Source organism: Mus caroli, unplaced genomic scaffold, assembly GCF_978045245.1.
Source record: "Mus caroli unplaced genomic scaffold, Mus_caroli_1 scaffold_6, whole genome shotgun sequence".
Lineage (NCBI taxonomy): Eukaryota > Metazoa > Chordata > Mammalia > Rodentia > Muridae > Mus > Mus caroli.
The window spans coordinates 32946779-32973728 of NW_028227261.1; the positions used below are offsets into that span (position 1 = coordinate 32946779).

The window sequence follows — 26950 nt, forward strand, 5'->3', positions numbered from 1 at the left end:
ACAGACAGATGTGGAAACCTAAAACAGTGCTCCAAACTGTGCTCAGATGAAAGCTCTTGGGCTGCTTTGCCCCTGATGCTCAATCAAGACAGAATTCTAGGCAAATAAACCCTATGCCCCTCCAGGGACAAAGGGTGCTTGGTAATGGTGCTTCAGGTCTTCCAGATGATAATTTAGGAAGCCAGGAATTTCCAAGAAACAAATAAGAGCTGGCAGATACCCAGCCTCCAGCACTCAAGTCTCGGGCACAATGGAGAACGCAGCCTGGCAGTCACTGGCAGGGACGAGGAAGAAAGAGACTCATACTCACTCATGCTTGTTAATGGTGCGAGGGGGTTGGCTCGGATCCACCTGAGGGAACTGCATTCGAGAACAAATGTCTCTGTAGTCTTGGTTCCGCCTCTCGTACTCCTCTGTGTGGGCTGCCAGATGGGAATTGACAACGCAGATGCTGGTGTTGTGCAGCTGGAACCTGATGGCCACTCCTCCTTTGTTACCCTGTTGAAAGGACTTCCCGTCAGTCATTTAAACTCCAGACTTTCAGGATAGTTTGTCTTTGTCTTCAGGATGGTTATTATCCACATCTTATAGATAAGAATACAAATCTGGGGGGGGGGGAGGGGGCTGGAGAGACGGCTCAGCGGTTAAGAGCACTGACTGCTCTTCCAGAGGTCCTGAGTTCAATTCCCAGCAACTACATGGTGGCTCACAACCATCTGTAATAGGATCTGATGCCCTCTTCTGGTGTGTCTAAAGACAGCGTTGTACTCACATAAAATAAATAAATAAATAAATAAATAAATCTTAAAAAAAAAAAAATTTCCAAGCAAAATGACCAGCCATTTCTGTAAAAGACTCAGACCAGAGCCTGCCTCTCTCCACCTTTCGCTCTTGTGTCTGTTTCCCTGGTGAGGCAGCTGCATGTCCAGCTTAGCTCTTGCAGGAGGATCCAAGGGCAGGACTCCAGAAGCCTCAAAAAGAAGAGGAAATTGCAAACCTATGGGGCTCATTTTTCCTTGGTGGCCAAAACAGTGTCTGTAGCATGCTACATAGTATACTTGGATCAACCAGAAGCTCTGGCACTAACTCCCAGGATGAAGAATGCACTGGCTGGATTTTTAAGCTGTTTATTCAATCTGGCCCTCCTTGTGGGCACAGCTTGTCCTGCAACAGCAGCATCCTAGGTGGACTCGTACAGCTGCTGCATCATCAGAAGCCGAGTCAAATCATTAAGGGTCAAGGTCCACAATGTGCGGTAGGGTGTTACCAGGGACTCACCATCCTTCCCATGATTCCTGTCCCTACGGTCTCAGCTTCCACTTCTGAGATATAGGCTGCATGTTCCTGTTTGACGTACAGCAGCAACATAATCCCAACCAGTCGGACGAACTTCACCTGGAACACAGAGCCCAATTCTCAAGTGATGGCTGCCGCAGAGAGAAGTTCAAAAACCAGAATTCCCCAAGGGAAATGTGGTGGGAGAGCTGGCTGAGCCACTAACACACCTCCTCCGCCAGGCCAGGGCACAAAGTAGTGTGTTCCACTCACTGAGCATGCTACATGATACCCTAACCCACCTAGAAGTGTCACGACCCCACGTCTTTCCATTCAGACAGGCCCCTCTGGAGGACTGTGGGGTTGAACAATACACACACACAATGTTCACTGAACATTTATCACAGACTTGCAGGCCCCTCACTTACCTTTGCGTACTTGGCGTCTGGGTGAAGGCTTTCTGACACGGCCTTAAACCACTCTTCCTCCTTTGGGGTATCGTGAAAGAAGAAGGCTTCTTTACTCAGATCGAGCTCCTGGAATCTTTTGGAGAGGCAACCAATGAACCAGAGAAAGGCCGCATGCAGGTAACACCTCCAAAATCTACTCAGGCACTCGGGTCCCAGCTTTCATGCTGAACGCCAGGACCCTCAGGGGGATAAAAACGAACAGAACCAGAGAACTGAAAGTTGTGGGACTTACTAGGTGCTTCTCTAAACGTGAGCTCATTTCCTCTCCAGGACCTGGCCACTGGACTAGTTAGAAGCACCCCTCCATCCCCATTTTACACCCATAATCATTAGTTCAACAAAGACTATGTGGTAAATTGGAGTTGGAATCTGGGTCCATGTTTTGTTTGGTTTGGTCTGGTCTATAGAAACCCTACGGTTTAGCTCTGTCCCCTACGTTATTCAGGCTCCCATGACAACTCCCACCAGCTGTACCCAGGACTGTCACGCAAGGATAGTATGGAGAGATTAATGCCTGAGCTGAGTGTGGGCTCCATAGGAAAGCACGTGCCTCTCACATTTTGGTGCCCTGTGTTTAATCCACAGCATTGCAAAAACAAACAAAGAAAGAAAGAAAAAGAGAGAGAGAGAGAGAGAGAGAAAGAACGAAAGAACGAAAGAAGGAAGCCAGGTATGATGGTGCACACCTATAATGCCAGCACTTGCATGCAGAAGTGGGAGGGCCATCCTGGTCCACATAGCAAGTTGTAAACCAACCACTACTACATAGTGAAACCTTTTCACAAAACTATAAAACAAGGGACTGAGAAGATGACCCAGTCAGCAACGTGTTTGCCTTACAAACACAAGAACCTGAGTTTGATCCTCAGAATCCATGTAAAACCAAACAAACAAACACAGGGCCAGGCATAGTGGCTCATACCGCTAATACCCATATGCAAAGGCAGAGGTATGCAGATCTTTGTGACTTCAAGGTGGCCTGGTCAGCATAACCTCCAGGCCAAATCCCAGCCTAGAGAGACAGACCCTGTCTATTTGTCTGTCTCTCTTATTCCTGGAGAATAACAGACTGACTCACCAATGGCTTCCACTTTTATGCATGTACATACACACATACGCACATTCATAAAACTGACTGAGGAGACTTTAGTGAACCTTCCTTCCCTGGCAAAAATATTCTTTGCTTTGTAACGAAAACTGCTGAATGTCAAGTAATGACACACCAATTCCTAACAGAAGGTTATACTAAATTTGTATCAGCGTTTAAATACCAAGCACAGGATGTGGCCAGACCTCTGTGTTTCAGAATAACATTGAACAGAGACACAGCTGTCTCTGAGCTGAGCTCATGTTTCAATCCCTTCACCTGCCACAAAGACTCAAGACCCTGTTCCTTCAGCATGGCTCTCTAGTCTTAAGACCTGGAAGAATGGAGGAGAAGCACTCACCCTACACAGTACACATCGGGGGCCAGGGCGCTGTGGCTCAGCCAGGGCCGGAGACATTCTTTGGGGGACTGTCCGTTCACATTGTATGTTCCCACAAAAAACCTGTTGCCAAAGAGGTTCAATCAGTGATTTGGAAACAGAAAGTCAGGACTCAGTCATTATGGAATGACATTTTGAGACATAAGAAAAGCCCTGTTTAATCTAGACCAATGACTATGGCACCAAAGGGTGATCGACAGTCTGCCTTTGCGATAGCTGGAAATTATATAGGTCTTCTCTGATCCAGGTGTGGTGGTACGCACTTATGGTTCCAGCACTTGAGATAGTAAGGCAGGAGGACTGCTGTGAGTTCAAGACCAACTTGGGCTGCATACTGAGTTTATAGCAACCATGGCTTCCTGGTGAGAGAGTGTCTTAAATAAACAGCTAGATAGCTAGATAGGTGAGTAGGTGGGTGGGTGAGTGGATGGAGAGAGAGATAAAGTAGGTAGGTAGGTAGGTAGGTAGAGCAAGCAAGCTATTAAATAGCCATTGTGGGTGCCACCAAATGTTTGCCTTGTGGGTGCTATTGAAAGGGAAACTATGCAAAGTGGCACCAGTGCTCAGAGGTCATTTCTTCCCCATATGCCTAGAAACGATGTTAGTTTACCTTACAGTCCCAGCGCAATGGTTTTTAAAAGCTCCAGAACTCTGAAAGCTTTATTCCTTTAGCGTTCAGTGAGCCCAGCTAACAGGATTACTGAACGTCAATGTTTTCTTCAAGGCCTGGAACGAGCAAGGGAATAGAAACCCAGGCAGGTACTCGAGGCTCAGGCATTGCCCTCTGCTCTGTCTTCCCCAGCCCTATGCTGCAGTCATCTGCCCGTCAACCACACAGCCTGCCCGTGGACACAGGATACCAGACACCCAGCAAGGAAGAGTAACGAGAAGTGGGGCACACTGGCATGTATCTGTAACCCTGGCATTTGTATAGCTGACTCATCAGGAAGATGACTTGATCCTTTATGTTCTACACCAAGCTGGGATACCCAATGCCCTACCCCACACACATCCCCAACCCCCTAAGAAGTGAGCACAGTGATACTCTTTGAAAAGGGAAAATGGGCTGGAGAGATGGCTCAGGGGTTAAGAGCACTCACTGCTCTTCCAGAGGTCCTGAGTTCAATTCCCAGCAACCACATGGTGGCTCACAACCATCTGTAATGGGTATCTGACGCCCTCTTCTGGTGTGTCTGAAGACAGCTACAGTGTATTTATATAGATAAAAGAAATAACTCTTTAAAATAAAAGAAAAGAGGGCTGGTGAGATGGCTCAGTGGGTAAGAGCACCTGACTGCTCTTCCGAAGGTCAGGAGTTCAAATCCCAGCAACCACATGGTGGCTCACAACCATCCATAACCAGATCTCCATAACAAGATCTGACTCCCTCTTCTGGAGTGTCTGAGGACAGCTACAGTATACTTACATATAATAAATAAATAAATAAATAAATAAATCTTTAAAAAAGAAAAGAAAAGAAAGAAAGGAAAAGAAAAGAAAGGAAAGGAAAGGAAAAGAAAAGAAAAGAAAAGAAAAGAAAAGAAAAGAAAAGAGAAAAGAGAAAAGAGAAAAGAGAAAAAAGAGAAAAGGAAAGGAAAGGAAAGGAAAAAAAAAAAAAATCTAACAGAGTAATTTGCTTCCAAATCCAATGTATGTAAGGCAGATGCTGAAGTGCCAGAGAGCAGAATGGTCGTTTTGCTTTGAAAAACCATCGGTGCACAACTTTAATCCTAGCACTCCATAAGCTGAGGCAGGCAGATCTCTGTGAGTTTGAGGCCTGCCAGGACTACACAGAGACACCCTTGTCTCAAAGGAAATAAAGCTGTGGAGAACCTAGTTAGCTACCTGAAGTTCTGGATGTAGGTATAATTCTCTTCCTTCTGCACGAGGTGTGATTTCACGATTGTGTCTCGAAGCCCAAACTTCTGCACGGATAAAATGTGAGCCTTGTCCGATACTGTGACTGTGGCGGAGCGAACCATTTCAGACATTTCAGACTTAGATTTATTCTGTCTGGAAAAATAAAAGCATTTTAATCATATTTTGAGTATGGTATGGAAAAGTAATAGAAAACTAGATGTTCCCACACATTAGCACCTGTATCCCAGAACAAAAGAGGCCCAAGTTAAACTTATTTGCTAATAATAAATGGGAGATTAAGTAAGCTGATAGGTCAATTATACGGTATAATTGGTCTAGAGATTTTTTTCTACATTCATAGAATTTTATGTCACAAAGGGACCTTAAAAGAAAAAAAGGAAGGGACACAGCTCAGTAGGCAGAGCACTTGATGTGTATGCACAAGGTCGTGGGTTCAACCCCCAATACTACTAAAGCCAAATTCTCTCATCCTGCTGGAGGTAGTGAGTGGCTGGAACACAGATGTAAGCGTTCTTTCTGCATCTTTGTGCCTCGCAGAACAAGACTGTAAGGTCCTCTGTACCCCTTGGAGTATGTAAAAATAAAAAGGCAATGAAATTTAGATTGCATTGTTATGCAGAATTTGTAGACAGGATATAAACTGTTCAAGAGCTAATGTAAGAAAAATATGACATATTCACCTACCAGGGTCCTACATTACAACCTAAGGAACTTGTTGGAGATGGCTTAACGGACTAAACTGTAGAAGGCTCTTAAATCCATTCCCAGCACTGACTAAATGGCATGTGTGGTGGTTTGAATAGTGGCCCCCAAAGGCTCATATTTTTGAATACATAGTTCCCAAGCAAAAGGTTTGGAAGAATTAGAAGGTGTGGCCTTATTGGAGGAAGAATTTCACTGGAGGTGGCTTTGACGTTTCAAAAGCCCATGCCATGCCCTGGCTCTCTTCCTGTTGCCTATGGATCAGGGTGTAGCTCTCAAGTACTGCTTCAGTGTCTGCCTGCATGCCGGCATGCTGTCTACTGTAATGATAGTGGACTAAATCTCTAAAACTGTAAGTAACCCCCTTTAAATGCTCTTTTCTATAAGAGTTGCTGTGATCATGGAGTCTCTTTTCAGCAACAGAACTAAGAGACCACCTGAGTATTAACAGCACCACTGTTATTTGCATATCAAGTAAGGTTACATAGGACTATATAGCATGGTGACTCTCTTAGAGTTTTATTGCTGTGAAGAGACACTATGACCATGGCAACTCTTATAAAGAAAAACATTCCATTGGGGCTGGCTTACAGTTCAGAGGTTAAGTCCATCTTCACTGTGGCAGGCAGAATGGCCGTATGCAGGCAGACACGGTGCTGGAGAAGTAGCTGCGAGTTCTACATCCAGATCTGGAGGCAGCAGAAAGAGACAGTGACACACTGCCCAGGCTTGAGCATCTGAGGCCTTAAAAGCTTATCTCTAGTGACACACTTCTTCCAACAGGGTCACACCGCTTACCAGTACGACTCCCCATGTGTCTATGGGGGCCATTTTTATTTAACCTGCCACATCGGCTCATGTTAATCTCAGTACTAGGGAGGCAGAGGCAGTGCTATCCTCATCTATGCATCAAACTCTAGGCTAGGCAGGGCTATATAGTGAGACCCTGTCTTGGGGAGAGGGAGTGACTGGAGAGACGGTTCAGTGGTTAAGAGCACTTGTTGCTCTTGTGAAGAAACCAGGTTCAGTTCCCAGCACCCACATGGTGGCTCACAGCCATCCATGACTCCAGTGCCAGTGTATCTGGCACCCTCTTCCAACCTCTGAGGGCATAAGACACATAAGAATCACTAAATATAATTATGCATAGAGCGGAAGGAGTGAAGGAAAATAAGCTTTCCAAGGCACAAGTTATGAAAAGAATGTGAGGGTAGAATCAAACATGTTCAGTCTCCTATATTATTGTTTGTTTTAAACAGGGTTTTGCTGGTTGGAGGACTGGCCTGGAACTCAGTGTGTAGACCTAGCTGTCCTTGAATTCACAGAGATCTACCTGCCTCAGTGCCAGGTTTAACTTTTTAAAAATAATCTCTATCCTCCCCCCCCCCCGCACTGTCTACCCCCACACATTCCCCCCAACTCTGTGTGTGTGTGTGTGTGTGTGTGTGTGTGTGTGTGTATGTGTGTTTCCTCCTTCACCATTCTGCCTAACTTTCAGAAACTGGAATAGCTTTCTCCCTGAACCTGGGGCTCCTGTTTGTGAGCTACGGTAGAAGCCAGAAAGTCCCAATGATCCTCCTGTCCCCATACCTCAGTACCTCATCCCCAGTCCTGGGATGTGGGTTACAAACGTGTTCACTGAACAGCTAGTTTATTACCTGGGTGTTGGGATGCAGGTCTGGGTCTCACAATTGCATCCTAATGTTCTAAACTGCCAAAGTATCTCTTCAGATCATTTCCTAAATTTCTACTTGAGAGTTAAAGCGCTTGCAAGCTCAAGTCCTAGAGGGGTTCCTGGCTATTGCAGGGCACTGGGTGCCCCATGTAAAAGAAAAAAAAATCAATATGGGCTCTTGGAATCTGAACTCAGGTCCTCAAGTTCTAAGGCAGTGCTTTATCTACTGAGCCATCTTCTCTACCCAGCCTATGTAGTCCCTTTTCTTTTTTTCAGATCAATTTTACTGTTTTTAAGTATGTGTGTGTCTCCATAAGGGTACGTACACATGAGTGCAATCCCCAGATGGGAGTATCAGATGCCCTGGAGCCACAGGGTTACTGGAAAGTAACCCTGGGTCCTCTGTAAAAGCAACCAGTGCTCTTAACTGCTGAGGCTCTCCACACATCTCCACCCCATTACGTAATTCCTTGTCACCTGGGTCTCCTTAGCTATAAAACACTAAAGGATGAAACTCTCATGTAGACAGCCGTCCTGTGAGAGAACGCAGCTTGGCAAACTCAGTAAGTCCACCATGTCCATACATTAGAACGGTTCTTAGGATTCTGCTACTTAAAACATGTTATGTGGGGCTGATTCTCTAATGAAGACTGTCTCACTAGAAAGAGATACAAACAGAGGGAGGCTTGCATTACCTTGTGAGAGAGTTTTCTGGTTTCTCCGGACACCTGGCCCCGGAGGTTTGGTCCGTGCCCCTCCCATTTGGCCTCGAGCTGTCCACGTTAGAACTGCCTAAAGAGAAGGAATTAAAGTATAGTAGTGTGTTTGAGTACACAGACCAAGGCTTCTCGGATGATAACTGGGAAATCTCTGGCAGTCTGCAATCTGCTTAGAAACCCCGCAAAGGTCTAGATTGTTGTGCAGGTGCAGTCTCGCAGGGCACGTCCAGAGGAGGAAAGGTGGCTCACCTGAATGGCTTTGCTGCTGAAAACAAAGCCATTTTAGCTACTCCACCCCCTTCTAGGAACACAGATTACAGACACCAATTACAGAAGAAGACACTGTGTCTTCCTCATTCACCTGGATCTGCTTATACACACCAAGGCCAACCTGAGATACATGATGAGACCCAATCTCAAAAATCTAAGGGCAACGTTCGTGCCTTTAATCTCAGCACTCAGAAGACAGAAGCAGGCAGATCTCTGTGAGTTCTAAGCTAGCCTGGTCTACTTAGTGAGTTCCAGACCAGCCGGAGCTACATAGTGAGACTCAGGTTCAAATGAACAAAATAAACAAAAACAACAAAAACTTATAGGCTGGGGATGCCACTGAATGGCAGAATGCTTACCAAGATTGTGCAAGGCCCTGAGTTTGATCCCTAACACCATCAAAAATAAAGGGAAAAATAAATCACTTAAAGACTTCAGGGACTCTTGGAGTGGAATGGAGAAAATGACACGGGCATCTGACTACATCAATGGGACCATCACGCTGATGGGGATAAAGAAAAAAGTGTTAACCATAGAACATTAGAGATGATTAGCCTGTAAGCCTACTGGCAAATGGGAAACAACAGTGCTGCTGTTCAGAATGCGGTTAAGATGCAGCACAGATTAACAACTGTGGACCTGCTGCCCACGAGCACCGCGGAACGGGATGGTGACTGATGTAACTCAGGTGACCCACTACTGAAGCAGGAGGGTTCAGACGAGCAAAGGCAGAGCTAGAAAGATCCATGTGGGGATGACTTAGAAATGCCAGTAGGAATTAGTAGTTAGCTTTCTCCATGTGATCAGCTATAGAAAGAACTACCTGAAACTCCAACTATGCTGCTGGCCTCCCAGGGCACCAATAAACACAGGCCATATACTCACACATATACACATGATTAAACTAAACTGAAATTCACACAGGGCTGGGGATGTTGCTCAATTGCAAGAATGCTTGTCCAGCATGCAAAGCCCTGGGTTCAGTCCTCAGCACCATATAAACTGGGTGTGGTCATTTATAACAACCCTAGCACTAGGGAGACAGAGGCTGAAAGATCACTCTCAACTACACAGTGAATTTGCGTGTAGGACACATGAGACCCTTTCTCAAAGGAGAAACCTATGCCTCACCCTGCCCCTAACACACACATAGTCCTTTGCTGTCCTCTGAGAAGCAAGAATACACAAGAACAGCATGCATATCTGATGTGAGACCTTAGCTTCTAATACTATTTTCCAAAACTGGGCTCCTAAGAAGTATTGCTTTATAAGGACTAAGAAGAAACAAAAACACACAAAGTAAGCTTTAAATACTTGACAGTGCTAAAAAGTAGGAATGTGCTAAAAATATGTAACATCATCATCGTCATTGTCATCATCATCGATATTTAACATCATCACCATCATCATCAAAGGGATGATAAAACAAACGAGAAGACATATATAACCCAAAGAGAATTCTAAATAACTCACATAGCAGCTTCCCCTTCATAGAGGAAGCTAACTCCCTACTCCTTAGGGTGGACTGTGAAGAGTCATTCCTTCCAAACAATGAAGCCCGCAAAGTAGGAAAGTCCAAGCTCTGTGGAACAGAAAGGTGACAGGCACTTCCTCAGCTAGGTGGTCAAGGTTCACCTGTGATAAGTCATGTTGATAACCTACATCCTTGATGGACACACTGTTCCCTGCAGAGTCCCTGTTTAAGGACAAAAGGAAGTACTCTGAGAGCTGTCACGGTCATCAAAAGCAAGGCAAGACTGAGAAACTGTCACGGATCAGAGGAAACTAAGGGGACACAGGATAGTTCAGTGTCGTGGGGGTCCTGGGTTGGACGATGGGTTGAAAGCTATTCGGTAAAAGTCCACGGAAATCTGAGTGTGCACTGTGGTTAATAATAATCTGTTAGGGCTGGAGAGATGGCTCAGTGGTTAAAAACACTGACCACTCTTCCAGAGGTCCTGAGTTCCTGTGAATCCCAGCAACCACATTGTGGCTCACAACTATCTGTAATGGGATCTGATGCCCTCTTCTGGTGTGTCTGAAGACAGCTACAGTGTACTCATAAAATAAATATAATAATAATAAAATATAATAACAACAACAATAGTCTGCCTACACAGATCTCATACTGTTAACAACTGTGCCACTGCTAGTGCAAGACTGTGATGCAGGAAACTGATGTGGACAGCTTTTCTATACTGTTTTCACAGAAAAATAAAACTGTTCTGACAGTTATGTGGCGCACAGTTTAATCCCAGCACTCAGAAGGCAGAGGCAGGCAGACCCTTCAATTCCTTGCCAGCCTTGTCTACAGAGCAAGTTCCAGGACAGCCAGGGCTACATAGTGAAACCCTGTCTCCAAGAGAAAAAAAAAGTTCTAGAGTATAAAAGATTTTAGAGCTGGGAGCTGAGATCAAAACCTCACCTCTGTTCAGCCTCTGCTCTTGTCCTGTGCCTTTTCAATCTTCTGCCCCCAGCCTCGTCTCAGGGTTTTAGGGCCCAGCCTCATCTCTAATCTTCTATTAACTGCTGCTCATGGTAACTGATAAGCATGTGGCTGGCCAAATGCAGCCCAGTTAGCACAGCCTGTAGCATCGTACACTTTCACCTCCTTCAGTAAATACCTGGTGGCTATCACTGCTTCCTTTGGGAAACCAGCCCTTGGGGATTCCTCCCTTTTTCCACCAGATGCCCTAGCCAGGTCCTAAGCAAAGCACCTCTTCCCTAGCTGTTCTCTTGCTCGGCTCCTAACCTCATTTGCCCTCAGAGTTTAACTGCTGGGGACTCAAACACTCTTAGCCACTGAGCCATCGCCCCAGCCCTGGTCCCTGGATCTTAAAAATTACACACATGGGTCAGCTGGTCAGAGTCTGTGTCTGTCTGTCTGTCTGTCTCTCTCTCTCTGTCTCTCTCATGTGTGTAGTCTTGCCTACATGTATGTATGTGCACCACCTGTGTGCCCGTGCCTGGTGCCAGAGGAGATTAGAAGATAGCATAGAACCCCTTGGAACTAGAGTTAGAGGACGCCTGTGAGCCATCATATGGAAACTAAACCCAGGTCCGCTGCAAGAGTGTCAAGTGCTCTTAACGCTAAGCCATCTCTCTAGCCCCTCCGCATGGGCCCTTTGCTTCATAAATGCAACTGGGAGCACAAGAAAGCCAGGCAAGGAGTGACACTCTGTGGCTTGCCTTAAGAAAATGGCAGACAGGGGCTGGTGAGATGGCTCAGTGGGTAAGAGCACCCAACTGCTCTTCCGAAGGTCCAGAGTTCAAATCCCAGCAACCACATGGTGGCTCACAACCATCCACAACGAGATCTGGCGCCCTCTTCTGGAGTGTCTGAAGACAGCTACAGTGTACTTATATATAATAAATAAATAAATCTAAAAAAAAAAAAAAAGGGATCTGGGATTTGAACAATTGAAAAAAAAAAAAAACCTCCTAAAAAAAAAAAAAGAAAAAAAAAAAAGAAAATGGCAGACAAGTTGCACATGGAGGAACTGTCAGCTTTGATAAGACCTTGCCTAGGAAAATGGAGATACGCTGTCCAGTGAGGCTCAGTAGGTAAAGGCTCTTGACAGCAAGCCTGACAGTCTGAGTCCAATCCCCATAGGATGCACATGGAGAAAGAAGAGCACTACCTCCCCCTAATTGTCCTCTGATTTCCACATGGGTACTGAGACAGAGTTTCCCTACATCGTGGCCTCGAGCCCATAAGGATCCACTTGGCCTCTGATTCCCAAGTACAAGGAATAAAGAACATATCACCATAGTCAGCTTTGAAAAGTTTTGTTTTAGCCAAAACATTTTGTTTTGGTGGTGCATGCCTTTAGTCCCAGCACTTGGGAGGCAGAGGACAACCTGGTCTACAGAGCGAGTTCCAGGAAAGCCAGGGCTACACAGGGAAACCCTTTCTTGAAAAAAAAACAAACAAACAAATAAAAAAAAGGAGGTAGGCAGATCTCTATGAGTTCAAGGCTACCAGGTTAACATAGTGAGTTCCAGGGCTAGAGCTAAAGACCCTGCCTCAAAGACAGATAAAACATAAAATGAAAACAGAGATTCAGGAGACTGACCTGTCCACCAGGGAGACAGGAAAAGCAGAGTGAAATTTTCTAAATACCTCAAGAGTCTCCATCTACATCACTTGAGACCCTGGAGGAAAAGCCCCAAATCACAAGCTACACTGTGAGCCCAGGTATTCTGTGTGATGCCAGTGACCTGTGGGCTTTTAGGGAACCCCCAAGTCAGACTGCTCCAGTTTGCCCTGGGATGCTATGGAAAACTGTATGATTAATGAAAAGAAAACTTGCCTCATGGCACACAAATAACAACTAAACAAACTCTCAGATTTGCATTTCTGTTCTAGACCTTCCACCTCATTTCCATCCAGTTCCTTCTCCCATGTCCTGGCTTCACCTCCTGCATCCCAGTAAAAGGCACCAGCATTCAACCAGCTGATCAGAGCAAAAATCTCACACTCACAGGCACAGCAGCATACGACTATAATCCCTGTGCTCGGGAGGCTGAGGCCAGAAGAACTGCCTCGTGAGACCAGCCTGGGCAACCGTGCACAGCTGACAAAACAAGACAATAAAAGGATTTAGGGCTCCAACTAGCAGGATGGGACATACCTGTCATGTCAGTATTTGGGAGACCACTGCTGTAGGAGGATAACCTGAGCTACTTAGAACTGACCTAAAAACAAGCAAACAAACCCGCACCAAGGCCTTTCCTCGTTCACACGTAGATTTAACTCACTGAACAACTGAAGCAAGTTCTGCCTTCAAAACCCTGTCCAGGAGTTCTTATCAAGACTCCAGCAGCAGCTTCCTGTTTCTGGGCTTCCTTATATGAGGCCCATTGTTGGTCTCCCATAGAGCAGTCACAGCAAATCTTAAAGTACACAAGTGTACTAGATGAGGTCACTTCTCTGCTGAAAGTTTTCACATAGCTTCCCATTGCACTGAGAATAAGCCTTGCCCTCAGAGGCAAGGGTTGAGAAGGCCCTGGCTGCCCTGGGCCTCTGAAGCCTCTGGGCCTCACACATCCTGGCCTTGCCATCCTTCCTTCATTGGTGTCAAGCTCATTGCCACGCCAGGGGCTTTGCTCTCTCCGTCTGTCTGGGATTCACTTCCTCCTGCCACCCACACTGCTCACTCCTTCCATCCAAACCTGGGCTCAGATGTTGGATAGTCACTGTGACACTGTAGCAGACCCTGCCCCACGCAGGTGCTCAAATACCCCTTTATTTTTACTCTAGAAACTTCTAAATCTCCTTAGCTCACAACACCTGCTGTCAAAATGTGTATTTATTTATCATGGGGGTCCACACATATGTGACACAGTTCACTTGTGGAGGTCAGAGGACAACTTGAAGGAGATGCTTGTATGTCCTGGCTCAAACTCAAGTCGCTAGGCTTTGAGGGGGCATCTTTGCCCACTTCACCCACCCCATCTTTCTACTTCTGGGTCAAAAAATACCCAGCAGAGAGTTCCAGGCCAGCCAGAGCTACATAATAGGGAGACCTTGTCTCAAAAACCAAAAACAACAACCAAAACTACCCAGAAGTTCTATGTCTAAGTGATGGTATATGCTCAAAATTCCAGCACTTAAGAGGACCAAGTGGGAGCACTGCCCTGAATGTCATCCTGAACTACAGAATGAACATCAGAATGTCATCCTGAACTACAGAATGAACCCATTAAAAAAATAAAACCACAAAAAACAAAATTAATTAATTAATTTAAAAACAGATAAAAGGACTGAGGATCTCTAGCTTGGTGGTAGGGTACTTGCCTAGCACATCTGAGGCCCTAGGTTCAATTTCTCAGGAATAAAACACACACACACTCACACTCTCTCTCTCTCTCTCTCTCTCTCTCTCGCTCTCTCTCTCTCTCTCTCTTTCTCTCTCTTGAATTAAAGGCTTATTTTACTTCTTATCCTGTGTCTGTATGTGAGTCTGTATCTAGGTACGTGTACATGAGTGTGGGTGCACATGAAGGCCAGAAGAGGACACTGAATCTAACATGTACCCAACATAGATGCCAGGAACCAAACTATTCTCTGCAAGAATAGGGAGCACTCAACCTCATTCTCTGCAAGAATAGGGAGCACTCAACCTCATTCTCTGCAAGAATAGGGAGCGCCCAACCTCATTCTCTGCAAGAATAGGGAGCACTCAACCTCATTCTCTGCAAGAATAGGGAGCACCCAACCTCATTCTCTGCAAGAATAGGGAGCACTCAACCTCATTCTCTGCAAGAATAGGGAGCACCCAACCTCATTCTCTGCAAGAATAGGGAGCGCTCAACCTCATTCTCTGCAAGAATAGGGAGCGCTCAACCTCATTCTCTGCAAGAATAGGGAGCGCTCAACCTCATTCTCTGCAAGAATATGGAGCATTCAACCTCTGAACCACCCCCCCCCCTTCACCACCACTCAGTTTTTGTCTTTTGAGCGCGGAATCTCAATATTTAGTGCAGGCTGGCCTCAAATTTCCAGCAATCTCTGTCCTCAGCCTCCTACGAGCTGGGATCACAAGCCTGTGCCACCATGGTGAGTCCCAAAACTTCTGAGTCCTAACACGGTGCTCACAAATGGAACATTACACAACGTGACACATTATTTCACACATGCACCTGCACTCAGATGCACACATGTTCGGATAAACATCCACCTTTGGCTGTATGTACAAACGGTGTATAAATGTCATGTTTTCACTTGGGCACCGTCCATGATGTCTTATGATGCATAAGCAAGCCTTCGGGTTCCAAGCATTCAGGTTAGATGATTACTCACCCCATCTGCTTGCTTTTAATCACAAAATCACAAACCCACGCACAGAATCACATCACCAGGAATGCAGCACCATCTACTGTTGAATCTCGTGCTCAGCAGAGCTGTGTTCTCATTGAAAACATTAAACTTTCACTGTGTCTCTATGCCAATACCCTCCCAGGAGGCTTCAGAAAAGTTTAAGAAACACTTCTAACTTTCAAAAGATTTTTCTCTTGGGCACTGGGGCTCAGTTACTAAAGTGCAGCCAAGCAAGCATGTGGACCCGAGTTCAGATCCCCAGTACCATACAAGCTCAGCATTGTGCTAGTGTTAGCACTGGGAGTGGATAGGAGACAGAGACAGGCAGGTCCTAGAGTTAGAGTTTACCACCACCCAGCTTAAGCCAGCGGACAAGCTGCAGGTTCAATAAGAACCTATCTCAAAGAATGGGTGGAGAAGGCCAGGGAGATGTTCAGTGGTAAAGACACTAAATCTGAATTCTATCCCCGCTCCCCAAGGAAAGAACCAACTACCAACTCCACAAAGTGGTTCTCTGACCTCTACACACATGCCAGGGTACACACACCACACATCATACACTCATGCTGTGCACCCACACACCAATAAAGACAACATTTTAAAATTAAAAGAGCTGGATGTGACACACTTTTAATCCCAGCACTTAGGAGCAGAGGCAGGCTGATTTTGAGTTTGAGGCCAGCCTGGTCTACATATTGAGTTCCAGAACAATCAAAGCTACATTAGTAAGACCCTCATCTCAAAATAACTAAATAAGTAAAGAAATAAAGAAAGATGGGGCTGGAGAGATGGGTCAGTGGTTAAGAGCTCTGATTGCTCTTCCAGAGGTCCCGATTTCAGTTCCCAGCAACCACATGGTGGCTCACAACCATCTGTAATGAGATCTGCTGTCTGCTTCTGGTGTGTCTGAAGACAGCTACAATGTACTTGCATAAATGCATAAATAAAATAAATAAATAATTTTTAACAAGAAAGAAAGAAAGAAAGAAAGAAAGAAAGAAAGAAAGAAAAGAGAAGAGAAGAGAAGAGAAGAGAAGAGAAGAGAAGAGAAGAGAAGAGAAGAGAAGAGAAGAGAAGAGAAGAGAAGAGAAGAAAAGCCAGGTGGGGGTGGCGCATGCCTTTAAGACCAGCACTTGGGAGGCAGAGGTAGGCGGATTTCTGAGTTCAAGGCCAGCCTGGTCTACAAAGTGAGTTACAGGACAGCCAAGGCTACATAGAGAAACCCTGTCTCGAAAAAAACAAAAAAGAAAAAGAAAGAGAAAGAAAGAGAAAGAAAGAGAAAGAAAGAGAAAGAAAGAGAGAAAGAAAGAGAGAAAGAAAGAGAGAAAGAAAGAGAGAAAGAAAGAAAGAAAGAAAGAAAGAAAGAAAGAAAGAAAGAAAGAAAGAAAGGAAGGAAGGAAGGAAGGAAGGAAGGAAGGAAGGAAGAAAGAAAGAAAAATAAGATAGAGGGCTGGAGAGATGGCTCAGCAGTTAAGAGCACTGACTACTCTTCCAGGTCCTGAGTTCAATTCCCAGCAACCACATGGTGGCTACAACCATCTGCAATAGGATCTGACACCCTCTTCTGGTGTGTCTGAAGACAGCTACAGTGTGCTCATATACATTAAATCAATAATATTAAAAAAAATAAGAGAGCAACTGAGAAAGATACCTAATCTTGACCTTCAGTTTCCATATGCATGCATATGCACACTCGCTCACTCGAGGGTTCCACCCCAGCACTGCATGAAACTGTGTGTGGGTGTACATCTGTGACCCAGCATTCAGCAAACAGAGGCTGGTAAAGGATAGAGGATATAAGTTCAGGGTTGTCCTCCACTACATAACAAGTCCAAGGTCAGTCTATGCTACATGAGATGCTGTTCTCACCAAAAAAAAAAAAAGTAAAGAAAAGAAAAGAAAGAAAAAGGTTTGTAATCACTCATGGATACCAGACACTGTTGCCACTCTCACCAAAGATAAGCCTTGAGAAACAGGCTGTCCCTCCCTGGGCACTCCCTGAGACGTAGGAAGGCACTGGAGTGTAGCAGGCATGAACCATGGGCTCGGAATGAGAGTTCCTGGGAACTGAAGTTGAAGGCCTACTTCACCACCGTCTTCCTGTGTAACGACAAGTCACCTCCTTCTTTGGGTCTTCCTTTTTATATCTATAACCCAGGGACACTAACATTGTCACCTCCCGAGACTCTGTAACAGACAGACAGAGGTACATGAGTTTCTCAGTCTAAGGAGATATGACTTGTGCCACAGATGGGTACTGTGCCGGAAGCTGCCTTGCTCAGCTCCATCTTGCCAGTCCTCTCCGTGGGATGGACCGTCCTCATTCGTGACTGTGGATGGAAACTTTAAGGCACTGTCTGAGGGAATTTCCAGCTATGGGCAGTTCTCGGAACCTTTTCTCCCTGGCGTCTGGCATGGAAGCCAGCTGTCAGGAGCTCTCTGCTGCGTTTACTCCTCTGCGGTACCACTATGCCCTCTGGCCACAGCTTCCCTGCCTTCTCCTCAGCCGACGCTTTCCCAGTTCCTCTCTGCCCCCCTCCAGCCTCAGTCCTCCAAACCTTTGTCACCCAGTCTAAGAGGTAACTAGATTTGTCCTTCCTTCTCGTGTTCAGTTACCAGGTCTCGGAGTATCATCCTTATTGACTTACTTATTTAAATATAGGAGCTTACAATGTAATCCTGGCTCACCTGAACCCCATATATAGATCAGGTTGGCCTAGAACTCCATATGTAGACCAGGTTGGCTTCCAATTCAAAGATCCACCAGCCTCAGCCTCTGGAGTACGAGGATTAACAGCATGTGCCACGCCAGGTTCTCTTCAACATTTTTTTTTAAGATTTATTTTATGTATGTGAGTACACTGTAGCTATCTTCAGACACCAGAAGAGGGCATCAGATCCCCATTACAGCTGGTTGTGAGCCACCATGGGGTTGCTGGGAATTGAACTCAGAACCTCTCAAAAAGCAGTCAGTGTTCCTAACCACTAAGCCACCTCTCCAGCCTTCTTCAACATTTTATATTGAACCCTCTTTTATATCCCCACTGCCATGCCTTAGCTTCAACCTTGATTTCTGCAAGGCTTATACCTGCAGTCCTTTCCTCCTACCTATTCAGTCAACAGGCAGAAGTCATCCTTCTCGGCCCATCACCTGTGTGTTAAGTCCCCCGGGGACTTAAGTCACCTTTGAAATAAAACCTGAAATCCCAGCACTTGGGAGGCAGAGGCAGGCGGACTTCTGAGTTCAAGGCCAGCCTGGTCTACAAAGTGAGTTCCAGGACAGCCAGAGCTATACAGAAAAACCCTGTCTCAAAAAACAAAACAAAACAAAACAAAACAAAAAAAAACAAAAAGAAATAAAACCTGAACATGCGTGTATTTAACACATAAAGTCCTCTATAAGTAACCCCAGCTGCCTTTCCGGCCACATTTCCCACCCTCACTCCTGCCTCTCCAAGCCCTCAACTCACTCACAATGGAACCACTGCCCTCTTTACCCTGACCCTAAGGGTGTGCACCTAAGACCATGCACCAATTCTATCAGCATCTGGCAAACTACACTCACCTTCCCACTTCACAGCCCAGCTCAGAACCAATACCTCCATAAAGTCCTCTCCTAGACCCTCATTGATGCTGCTTCTCCTCCTCCACACATCCCACCTTACATCTTAGCAGCAGCAGCAGCAGCAGCGCCTTATCTGCCTAGGCAGCTTGTTGGCCTTCTATTTAATTAGTTCTTTGTTCACATGTGTGTGCACACATGAGTATGTGCCTATGTGGGGGGTGGGGGACAGAGGACAACCTGTGGGAGGTGGTTGGTTGGTTGGTTCTCTCCTTCTGTCATGTGGGCCTCCAGGATTGACCTCATGTTGTCAATTTTGGCAGCAAAATGCCTTTATCTGCTGAGCCATCTCTACTCTACATCTCAGCTTTGAGGTTTGCTTTTTTTAAAAGATTTTTTTTTTTTTTTTTTTTTTTTTTTGGTTTTTCGAGACAGGGTTTCTCTGTGTAGCCCTGGCTGTCCTGGAACTCACTTTGTAGACCAGGCTGGCCTCAAACTCAGAAATCCACCTGCCTCTGCCTCCCGAGTGCTGGGATTAAAGGCGTGCGCCACCACGCCCAGCTTATTTTTATTTTTAATCTGTTTACTGTTCGTTTATTTTTGAGTCAGGATCATTCTATGTAGCCCTGTGGCTGTACTAGAGTGAACAATGTTGACTAGGCTGGCCTTGAACTCCCAAAGATCTGTCTGCCTCTTCCTCCCGAGTGCTCAGGTTAAAGGCATGTAACCACCATGCTCAGTCTTAAAGATTTATTGTTTTTTAATTTTAAAAAGTATTTATTTTACATATGCGAGTATTTGACCATACCACATGTATGACTGGTACCTACAGAGGCCAAAAGGTGTCAGATCCCCTAGAAACGGGACACAAAATGACTGTGAGATATCATGTGGGTGCTGGGAAATGAGACCAAGTCCTCTGTAAAAGGAGTCAGTACTCAATAGCTGAGCCATCTCTCTTGCCCCATCCAGACCCCGGAGCCGGGGCTATCAGCAGTGGTGACCTGTCCGTGGGTGCTGGAAACTGAACTTGGATCCCCTGTCCCCCACGCTTGTCTTCTGTGACAGGGACTTGCTGTACAGCAGAGGCTAACTGAACCTGCTGGCCCTGCTTCCAGCTTCTGGGAGCCCTGCACACACAGCTCCCAAGCTTGCATCTGTGCCCTAAGTAGCTCAGCTGTCTGAGAAGTCTTGCCTCTTTAGTTTGAGAGCCAGAGGACTCTTTCATGTGGCCCCTGGCTTGCCAAAACAAGCCGTGCATACCTGGCCTGTCTTTTCCTCACTGGGCTCATTTCTTAAGGCTGATCTCTGAATGCATTCTTGATGACTCCTTCCCTCGCACTGAGAGTCTAGTTAGCCCTAACCACTGCAGCTTGATCTGGGTGTGGAGAGGTATCTACCAATCTTTCCTCCTTCCTTCTTAATTCTGACTCTGCATTAACAGCTTTAAAAAAAAAACGACAGCAACAACTTTCCCACACAAACTTTGCTGTACAGATAATGTTGCCTTTTAAGGCAACATGTTCCTCTTAGCCTGAAGAACAGGATAGCCAAACACAGACCCACGGAGCCTGACTTCAAAACCTCCGAGCCCAGTGGAATTCAGGATTTGGGACACTTAAGAATGATAGGACATGACCTACACCACTTTGATAGCAATCCCAGTAGAAGCTGAGACACAGTGTAATCTATGAATAGCGATGCTTGGGTAAATAAAGTCTATAAATAGACTCGTATCGGTAAAAGGAAGCTGCACTGCCAAATCTATCGCGAGCCAAACAAAAATCCTTGTCAGCCCCGAAAGCTTCTGGGAGTTCAGAACTACCAAGGAAACAGCAAAGATGCTGCTGAATGGTGACGACGCAGAAGGCAGCCAGCTATATCGCCATGCGCTAGAAAGGACTGTGAATCTATGTTCACATACGCGGCACTTAGAAACCAACACCTGTCTGGAGACAACACAGACATATCGCTCGGGTTTGGATGCAGCTTGCCTGCAGGTTTCTCTGGAAAGTTACCCTTCATTTAGCAATGGTAAGCGCTGATGGAACTCTAAAAGCTGAGGCCTCTGGAGGTGATCCGGTCAGCTGGGGATGCTAGCCTCAGAAGGGAGTAAGGCTGTTCTTGTGAGACACCGGTTAATTCCCTCAATGGCTAGTCACAACAAAAAGAACAACCCTGGCCCTGAACCTTTCTGCCTTCACAGTGTGACCTCTTCTATAAACATTGCCAAACACTACTGAACAGACGGGGCTGCTCAAACTTGGACTTTGGCCACCAAAACTGTAATTTAAAAAATAATCTTAACTAAATCCGAGCGGTGGTGGCACACATTTTTGGTTCCAGCATTTGGAAGACAGAGGGAGGGAAATCTCTTGAGTTTGAGGCCAGCCTGGTCTACAGAGCAAAACCAGGACAACCAGGGCTACACAGAGAAACCCTGTCTTGAAAAATAGTAACAAAACAAACAAAAATTAACTAAAAAACATATCATTTCCCCCCACACCTTTCCTCCGTCCAGACCCTCCATACAATCAACCCTACTCTTTCAAACTCAGTCTCTTTTTAAAGCTTTCCTCTATACATCATGCAGAATCAGGGTTCGGGGGTTTTGCTTTTGTGAACAGGCTGGCCTCAGTCAGATCTCCCTGACTCTGCCTTCCAAGTGCTGGGATTAGAGATGTGCTGGTGACTTCACACCCAACCAGGGATTTTTCAACAGTATCAGAAAATAAAAATCTATAAACAAAGAAAACCCAGAAGGGCGCACAGCCACTATTTAATAATGGTCATTTCTCAGCGATGCTGCTTTACTCATTGCTTATTTCTGCTCTCTCTTGCATTTTATCTTGGCTTTATTTCTGAGATGGGTCTCACGCAGTCTAGGCTAGCCTTAAACTCAGTATGTAGAAGAGAATGACTTTGAAATTCTGATCATCCTGCCTTCATCTACAGAGAACTGTGACTGCAGGTGTGTGCCGCTTCATCCAGTCAGTTGTTACGGGGCTATTGATCAACCCCCTGGCTTTGTGCACTTGAGGCAAGCAGTCTCCCAACTGAGCTGGTGAGGTTTGGTCTGCTGCTATTTTACTGTAATGCTAACACAGGCCCCCAAATCTGGCTGCCCCCAAGAGGAGATCCTCACGTATACCAAGTGGTGCTATGTAGCCTTGCCTCCCAAGAGGTCTACAGCCGGTAGCTGGGCAGAAGAGAGGTAGGCAAGGCTTCAGTTTAGGCTAAGAGTCTGAACAAGAGGAGGGAGAGGAGGAAGAGGAAAAGGAAGAAGATGTCATGGGTCGTGAGAGCATGGCCTTGAGGACCGGCCAGTTGGAATAGGAGCAGCCCAGGCAGAACACGACAAGTTATATCTCAGGGATATTAACAGGGATGTAGACAAAGTAACATAGAGAGGTGATACCCGCCCAGCTCTAATGCTTTAAGGCTTATTAAAAATATAAAGGTTTTATTCTTTTATTTGGGGATTAAATGATCAAAGATAGGGTAGAAACCCCCATTTAATAATTTCTACTTCACTGAGCCATATCCCCAGCCCTAATCTGAGGCTTACATATTATATAGAGACACTGGCTTTGGAGTCAGAAACTTAGATCTACTGCCTCTTACTGTACATGACCTAGAACAACCTACTTAACCTAAAGCCTTTGCTTCCTCAGCTAAAGAAAATGAACAATATCTTCCTCCTATGGTTGCCCTCTTTTTCCAGAATTAACTTAAAGCTATCCTTCCTTTAGTAGCCCTCTATAAGTCACACAACGCCCAAAACTACAAAGTGAAGATAGGAGCCTCCGTTCAAACTCTTGATGCCAGGCCTCATGTATAGTCTGGATTTTATTTTTTTTTTTTTAAGATTTATTTACTTTATGTCTATGAGTACATTGTAGCTCTCCTCAGACACTCCAGAAGAGGGCATCAGATCCCATTACAGATGGTTGCGAGCCACCATGTGGTTGCTGGGAATTGAACTCAAGACCTCTGGAAGGGCAGTCGGTGCTCTTAACTGCTGAGCCATCTCTCCAGTCCCAAGTCTCTACTTTTACATGAAAGTAAAAATGTATACTTAAACCCAAGTCAAAAAATCCTATTTCTGGGCTTGTAAGATGGCTCAGCCGGGTAAAGCACTTGCCACGCTTAATCTGTGGAGCCATATAGAGGTAGGAAGAACTGACTCCATACCATCCTCTGACCTCCAAAGGTGCACTGACATACCTACCCACCCATATACACTCACATGAATATATATAAAAACAGAAACAAATTGAACATACCTACACATACCTTTAATCCTAGCACTTAGGAGGCAGAGGCAGGTAGATCTCATTCTTAATTTAAGGCCAGCCTCATCTACATAGCAAGCTCCAGGCCAGCCAGGGCTATACATCTGGAGGTCGGGGAGGACGTTTGTGGACAGATGCCCTGCCCAACAGTGTAACAATTAAAAAGACTAAACATCTTAAATGTGACTACAACAAATGAGAAACTCAATTTTTAATTTTACTTTATATAACTGGTAGCTGGAAGCTATCATAACTATTGGTGTAGATTCAGGCCTGGTGCCTCCTCTGAGAATGTCCATACATCATGCATGGGTCACTGTAAGCAGGGCCATTCAGCTCAGCCGTTCTCTGTCTCCTGAGTCCCCACAGGATGTTCTATACTTGGGTGGGATCCAGGGAAAACTGTGACCCACATCTATGCTCACCTTCCTGAGCTCTCAGTGCAATCAGCAGCTCCCTCCATCCCTGACCTCGGCTTTGCAATCCTGCCATCCATTCATTCTACCTCTGGGGTCCCTCTTCATCCTTACAGCCGCTATTCTCCAGGCTACCACCTCTTCATTTGCTATCACTGAGTCTAAGAGATCCTCCCACTTCTTGCCCAATGTAATCTCTGGTCTTGGTCACATAAAACTCTGATTTCATCTTTCTGTTTCAAAACATTCAGGGTTAGATGATGCCTGCAGGTTAAGGCCAAAACTGGTTCTACTGGCACCCAAAGCCCTTTGCATATTGGCTTTATTCTCCCTCGTGAATCCACCACCCAGACATCTCAATCTAAAACGACAGGTTCCCACACATGCTGGGCTCACTCCTATAGCATGAAGTCCCTCCCACTTCCACCTCACCTGCAGAACCCAGCACCAACTCCTGCCTCCCCATTCACAAGGCTCTGCTCACCCACATGTGAGCCTTCATTAGGTGTCTCTGTAAATTCAGAGAGCCTGGTCTGGTACTTTAAGAGACAGTAGAGGAAAACCTCAGGTTCTGAAATAAAGCTGGATGTTTTCCTAGCTCCGTGCATTACGTCATGTTTTGAAACCTCAAGCAAAAGACAATTTGTTTCCTCATTTGTAAAGTGGTTCTAGTGTGACCAAGAAGCCAAATGATGATCAAATGCATAGCCATGATGGCTCAGGGAGACTGACGCTGCAGGACTCTTCAAAGCTAGCCCTGAAGTCACTGTGTGTTCCAGACCAGACCAGGCTACAGAGTAAGAGCCTGTCTCAAAATAAAGAGTGCAATGTCTGTACATAGCAGGCACTCAAGACATTCTGTTCTGTTCTTTTTCTTCTCCTCCATAAGTACTAACCCCCACAGTGTTTGCTGGCGTGTCCTGACATAGTACCGGACTATATGCCTTATGGGCTGGAGAGATGGCTCAGTGGTTAAGATTCCTTGTCGCTCTTGCAGAAAGGATCTGGGTTGATTTACCAACACCTTGAGATCTTGTAGAGGATCAAGGCACAGATGCAGCTCACAACCACCTATAACTTTATCTCCAAGAGATCAGACACCCCCTTCTGGCATAAGGGTGTATCTTGCCCCAGGCCCTCTCCCTCTCTTCCCCGCCACCTCCCTCTCGGCTTCCTGGAAGCCAGAGAGTGAACAGCTTTCCTTTACTGTGTTCTTCCAGTAGGATGGTTTTGCTTTACCAGAAGTCTAAGTCTAAAGCAAATAGAAATGTTAAAAAAGAGAACAAAGAAGTGGGGGGCAGGGAACAATGGAAGCAGATGACCATGAACTTAAATCTCTGAAACCATGATGAGCCAAAATGAATGTGTGTGTGTGTGTGTGTGTGTGTGTGTGTGTATGGGTATCCTCCGCAGACAGAAGGAAGTGGGTCTCCTAGAGCTGGAGTTACAGGTGGTTGTGAGCTGCCCCAACCTGAGTGCTGAAAACTAAACTAAGGTCCTCTGTAAGAACAGCACGTGTTCTCAACCACTCAACCATCTCCTGGCCCACTATATGTTGTTTTCCTCTGGGATTTTGTCGTGATGATTAAAAAAATCAAACAATAGCCGGGCAGTGGTGGCACATGCCTTTAATCCCAGCACTTGGGAGGCAAAGGCAGGCGGATTTCTGAGTTTGAGGCCAGCCTGGGCTACAGAGTGAGTTCCAGGACTACACAGAGAAACCCTGTCTCAAAAAAACAAAAAAGAAAATAAACAAACAAACAAACAAACAAACAAACAAACCTTCCTGGGCAGTGGTGGCACACGCCTTTAATCTCAAGATTTGGGAGACAGAAGCAGATGGATCTCTGTGAGTTCAAGGCCATACTGCTCTACAGATCAAGTTCCAGGATAGCCAGGACTACATAGAGTAACTCTGTTTCAAAAAAACCAAACCAAACAAACCTCAACATGCTCCCAAGATAAAACATGAGGATTTCCTTCCAGAACTCTTCTTACTGTTGTTCGGATAGGGTCTCATGGTGGACAGGGGACTGGCCTCTAACTCAGAATTCACTGCATAGTTGAGGATGGCCTTGAATTCCTGATCTCTCTGTTACCTTACAAGTATGTGCCACCACGCCTAGCTCCCAGAAATTTTTATAGCACAGTATTAGGGTCCATAGATCACAGTCATTGCTTAATAAATTATAACTGCTAATAATAATTGTGGCACATTCTGAGCCAAATGGTAAGACTTTGAACTCCACACAAACCTTATACTTCTTCAGAGGACAAGAGGACACTTTTAATTAATTATTTCATTGTCATATTATACTGCTACATAAGACCATTTCCATGAACACACATGATGCACTTCAAGCTCACATACCCTATGCCCACCCCTCTTCTCTTTCTTCCTCCCTCCCCTCAGTCCTCTTCATTCCCCTAGACTCTTTCACTTCTACCTGCCATCGATTATTACCATCTACACACACATGGCTTTATCCATATAAATCTAGGATGCACAAAAGAACCATGGGGTACTTTGTGTGTGTCTGGTGTTCATGTGTGTCCTTTTTGAGCTAGGATCTCTCAATGACCTGAAGCTTGTGGATTAGACTAGACTGGCCGGTGAGCCCCAGGGACCCTTCTCCCTCTGCCTCCCCAGTACTGGGACTAAAGAGCCACGGCACCAACCCAGCTCTGTGGGACGCCAGGGATCCAACTCTTGCTTAGCAGCAAGAACTTTAAGCACTGAGCTATTCCCCAGGGCCCAATATTTATTTTCCTGAGAATGATGTAATTCTACTTAATTGACTATTTCTAGCAGCAGGTTGGCCTTGAACTCCCAACCCTTCTGCCACCATGCCAGGCTTTAAATTTTATTCTTATAACAAAGGAAAACTAATGTTTACATAGGACCCAGTACACAAAGCTAGGAGTTCTTTTTTTTTTTTTTTTAAAGATTTATTTATTTTATGCATGAGTGCTCTATCTGCATGTACACCTGCGTGCCAGAAGAGGGCATCAGATCCCATCACAGATGGTTGTGAGCCACCCTGTGGCTGCTGGGAATTGAACTCAGGACCTCTGGAAGACCAGCCAGTTGGATGCTCAACCACCTGAAGCCCTGAGCCACGTCTCCAGTGCAGCTAGGAGCTCTTAAGTGAATTTACTAACACAGGGCACCTGGCATTAGAAAGAATGGAAAGAGCCCGCCCACCAATCCAAACAGTTACGGGTTTGTTTGGACTTGGTTTTTGTCTTTTCTGAGAAAGGATCTATTTATATAAAAAGTACCACAAAGCCAGGCCTGGAGGTACATGCCTGTAATTTTAGCACTTTAGGTGGATGCAGGAAAATCAAGATCAAAATGTTTAAGGAGGTGTAGCG

General features: G+C 45.5%; 1 protein-coding gene across 3 annotated transcripts in view; it reads right to left on the minus strand.

Moving 5' to 3' along the window:
* The window catches only part of Inpp5b (inositol polyphosphate-5-phosphatase B), a 62824-nt gene that overhangs the window by 17513 nt on the left and 18361 nt on the right, over positions 1–26950 (minus strand). For all 3 annotated transcript variants that reach the window (XM_085838971.1, XM_085838970.1, XM_029476095.2), the window contains 6 exons: positions 8186–8282; positions 5078–5245; positions 3194–3295; positions 1704–1818; positions 1279–1395; positions 311–498 (listed from right to left, as the gene is read on the minus strand). In XM_085838971.1, coding sequence (XP_085695097.1) covers positions 311–498; positions 1279–1395; positions 1704–1818; positions 3194–3295; positions 5078–5245; positions 8186–8282 — 787 coding nt within the window. The remainder of the gene's footprint in view (positions 1–310; positions 499–1278; positions 1396–1703; positions 1819–3193; positions 3296–5077; positions 5246–8185; positions 8283–26950) is intronic.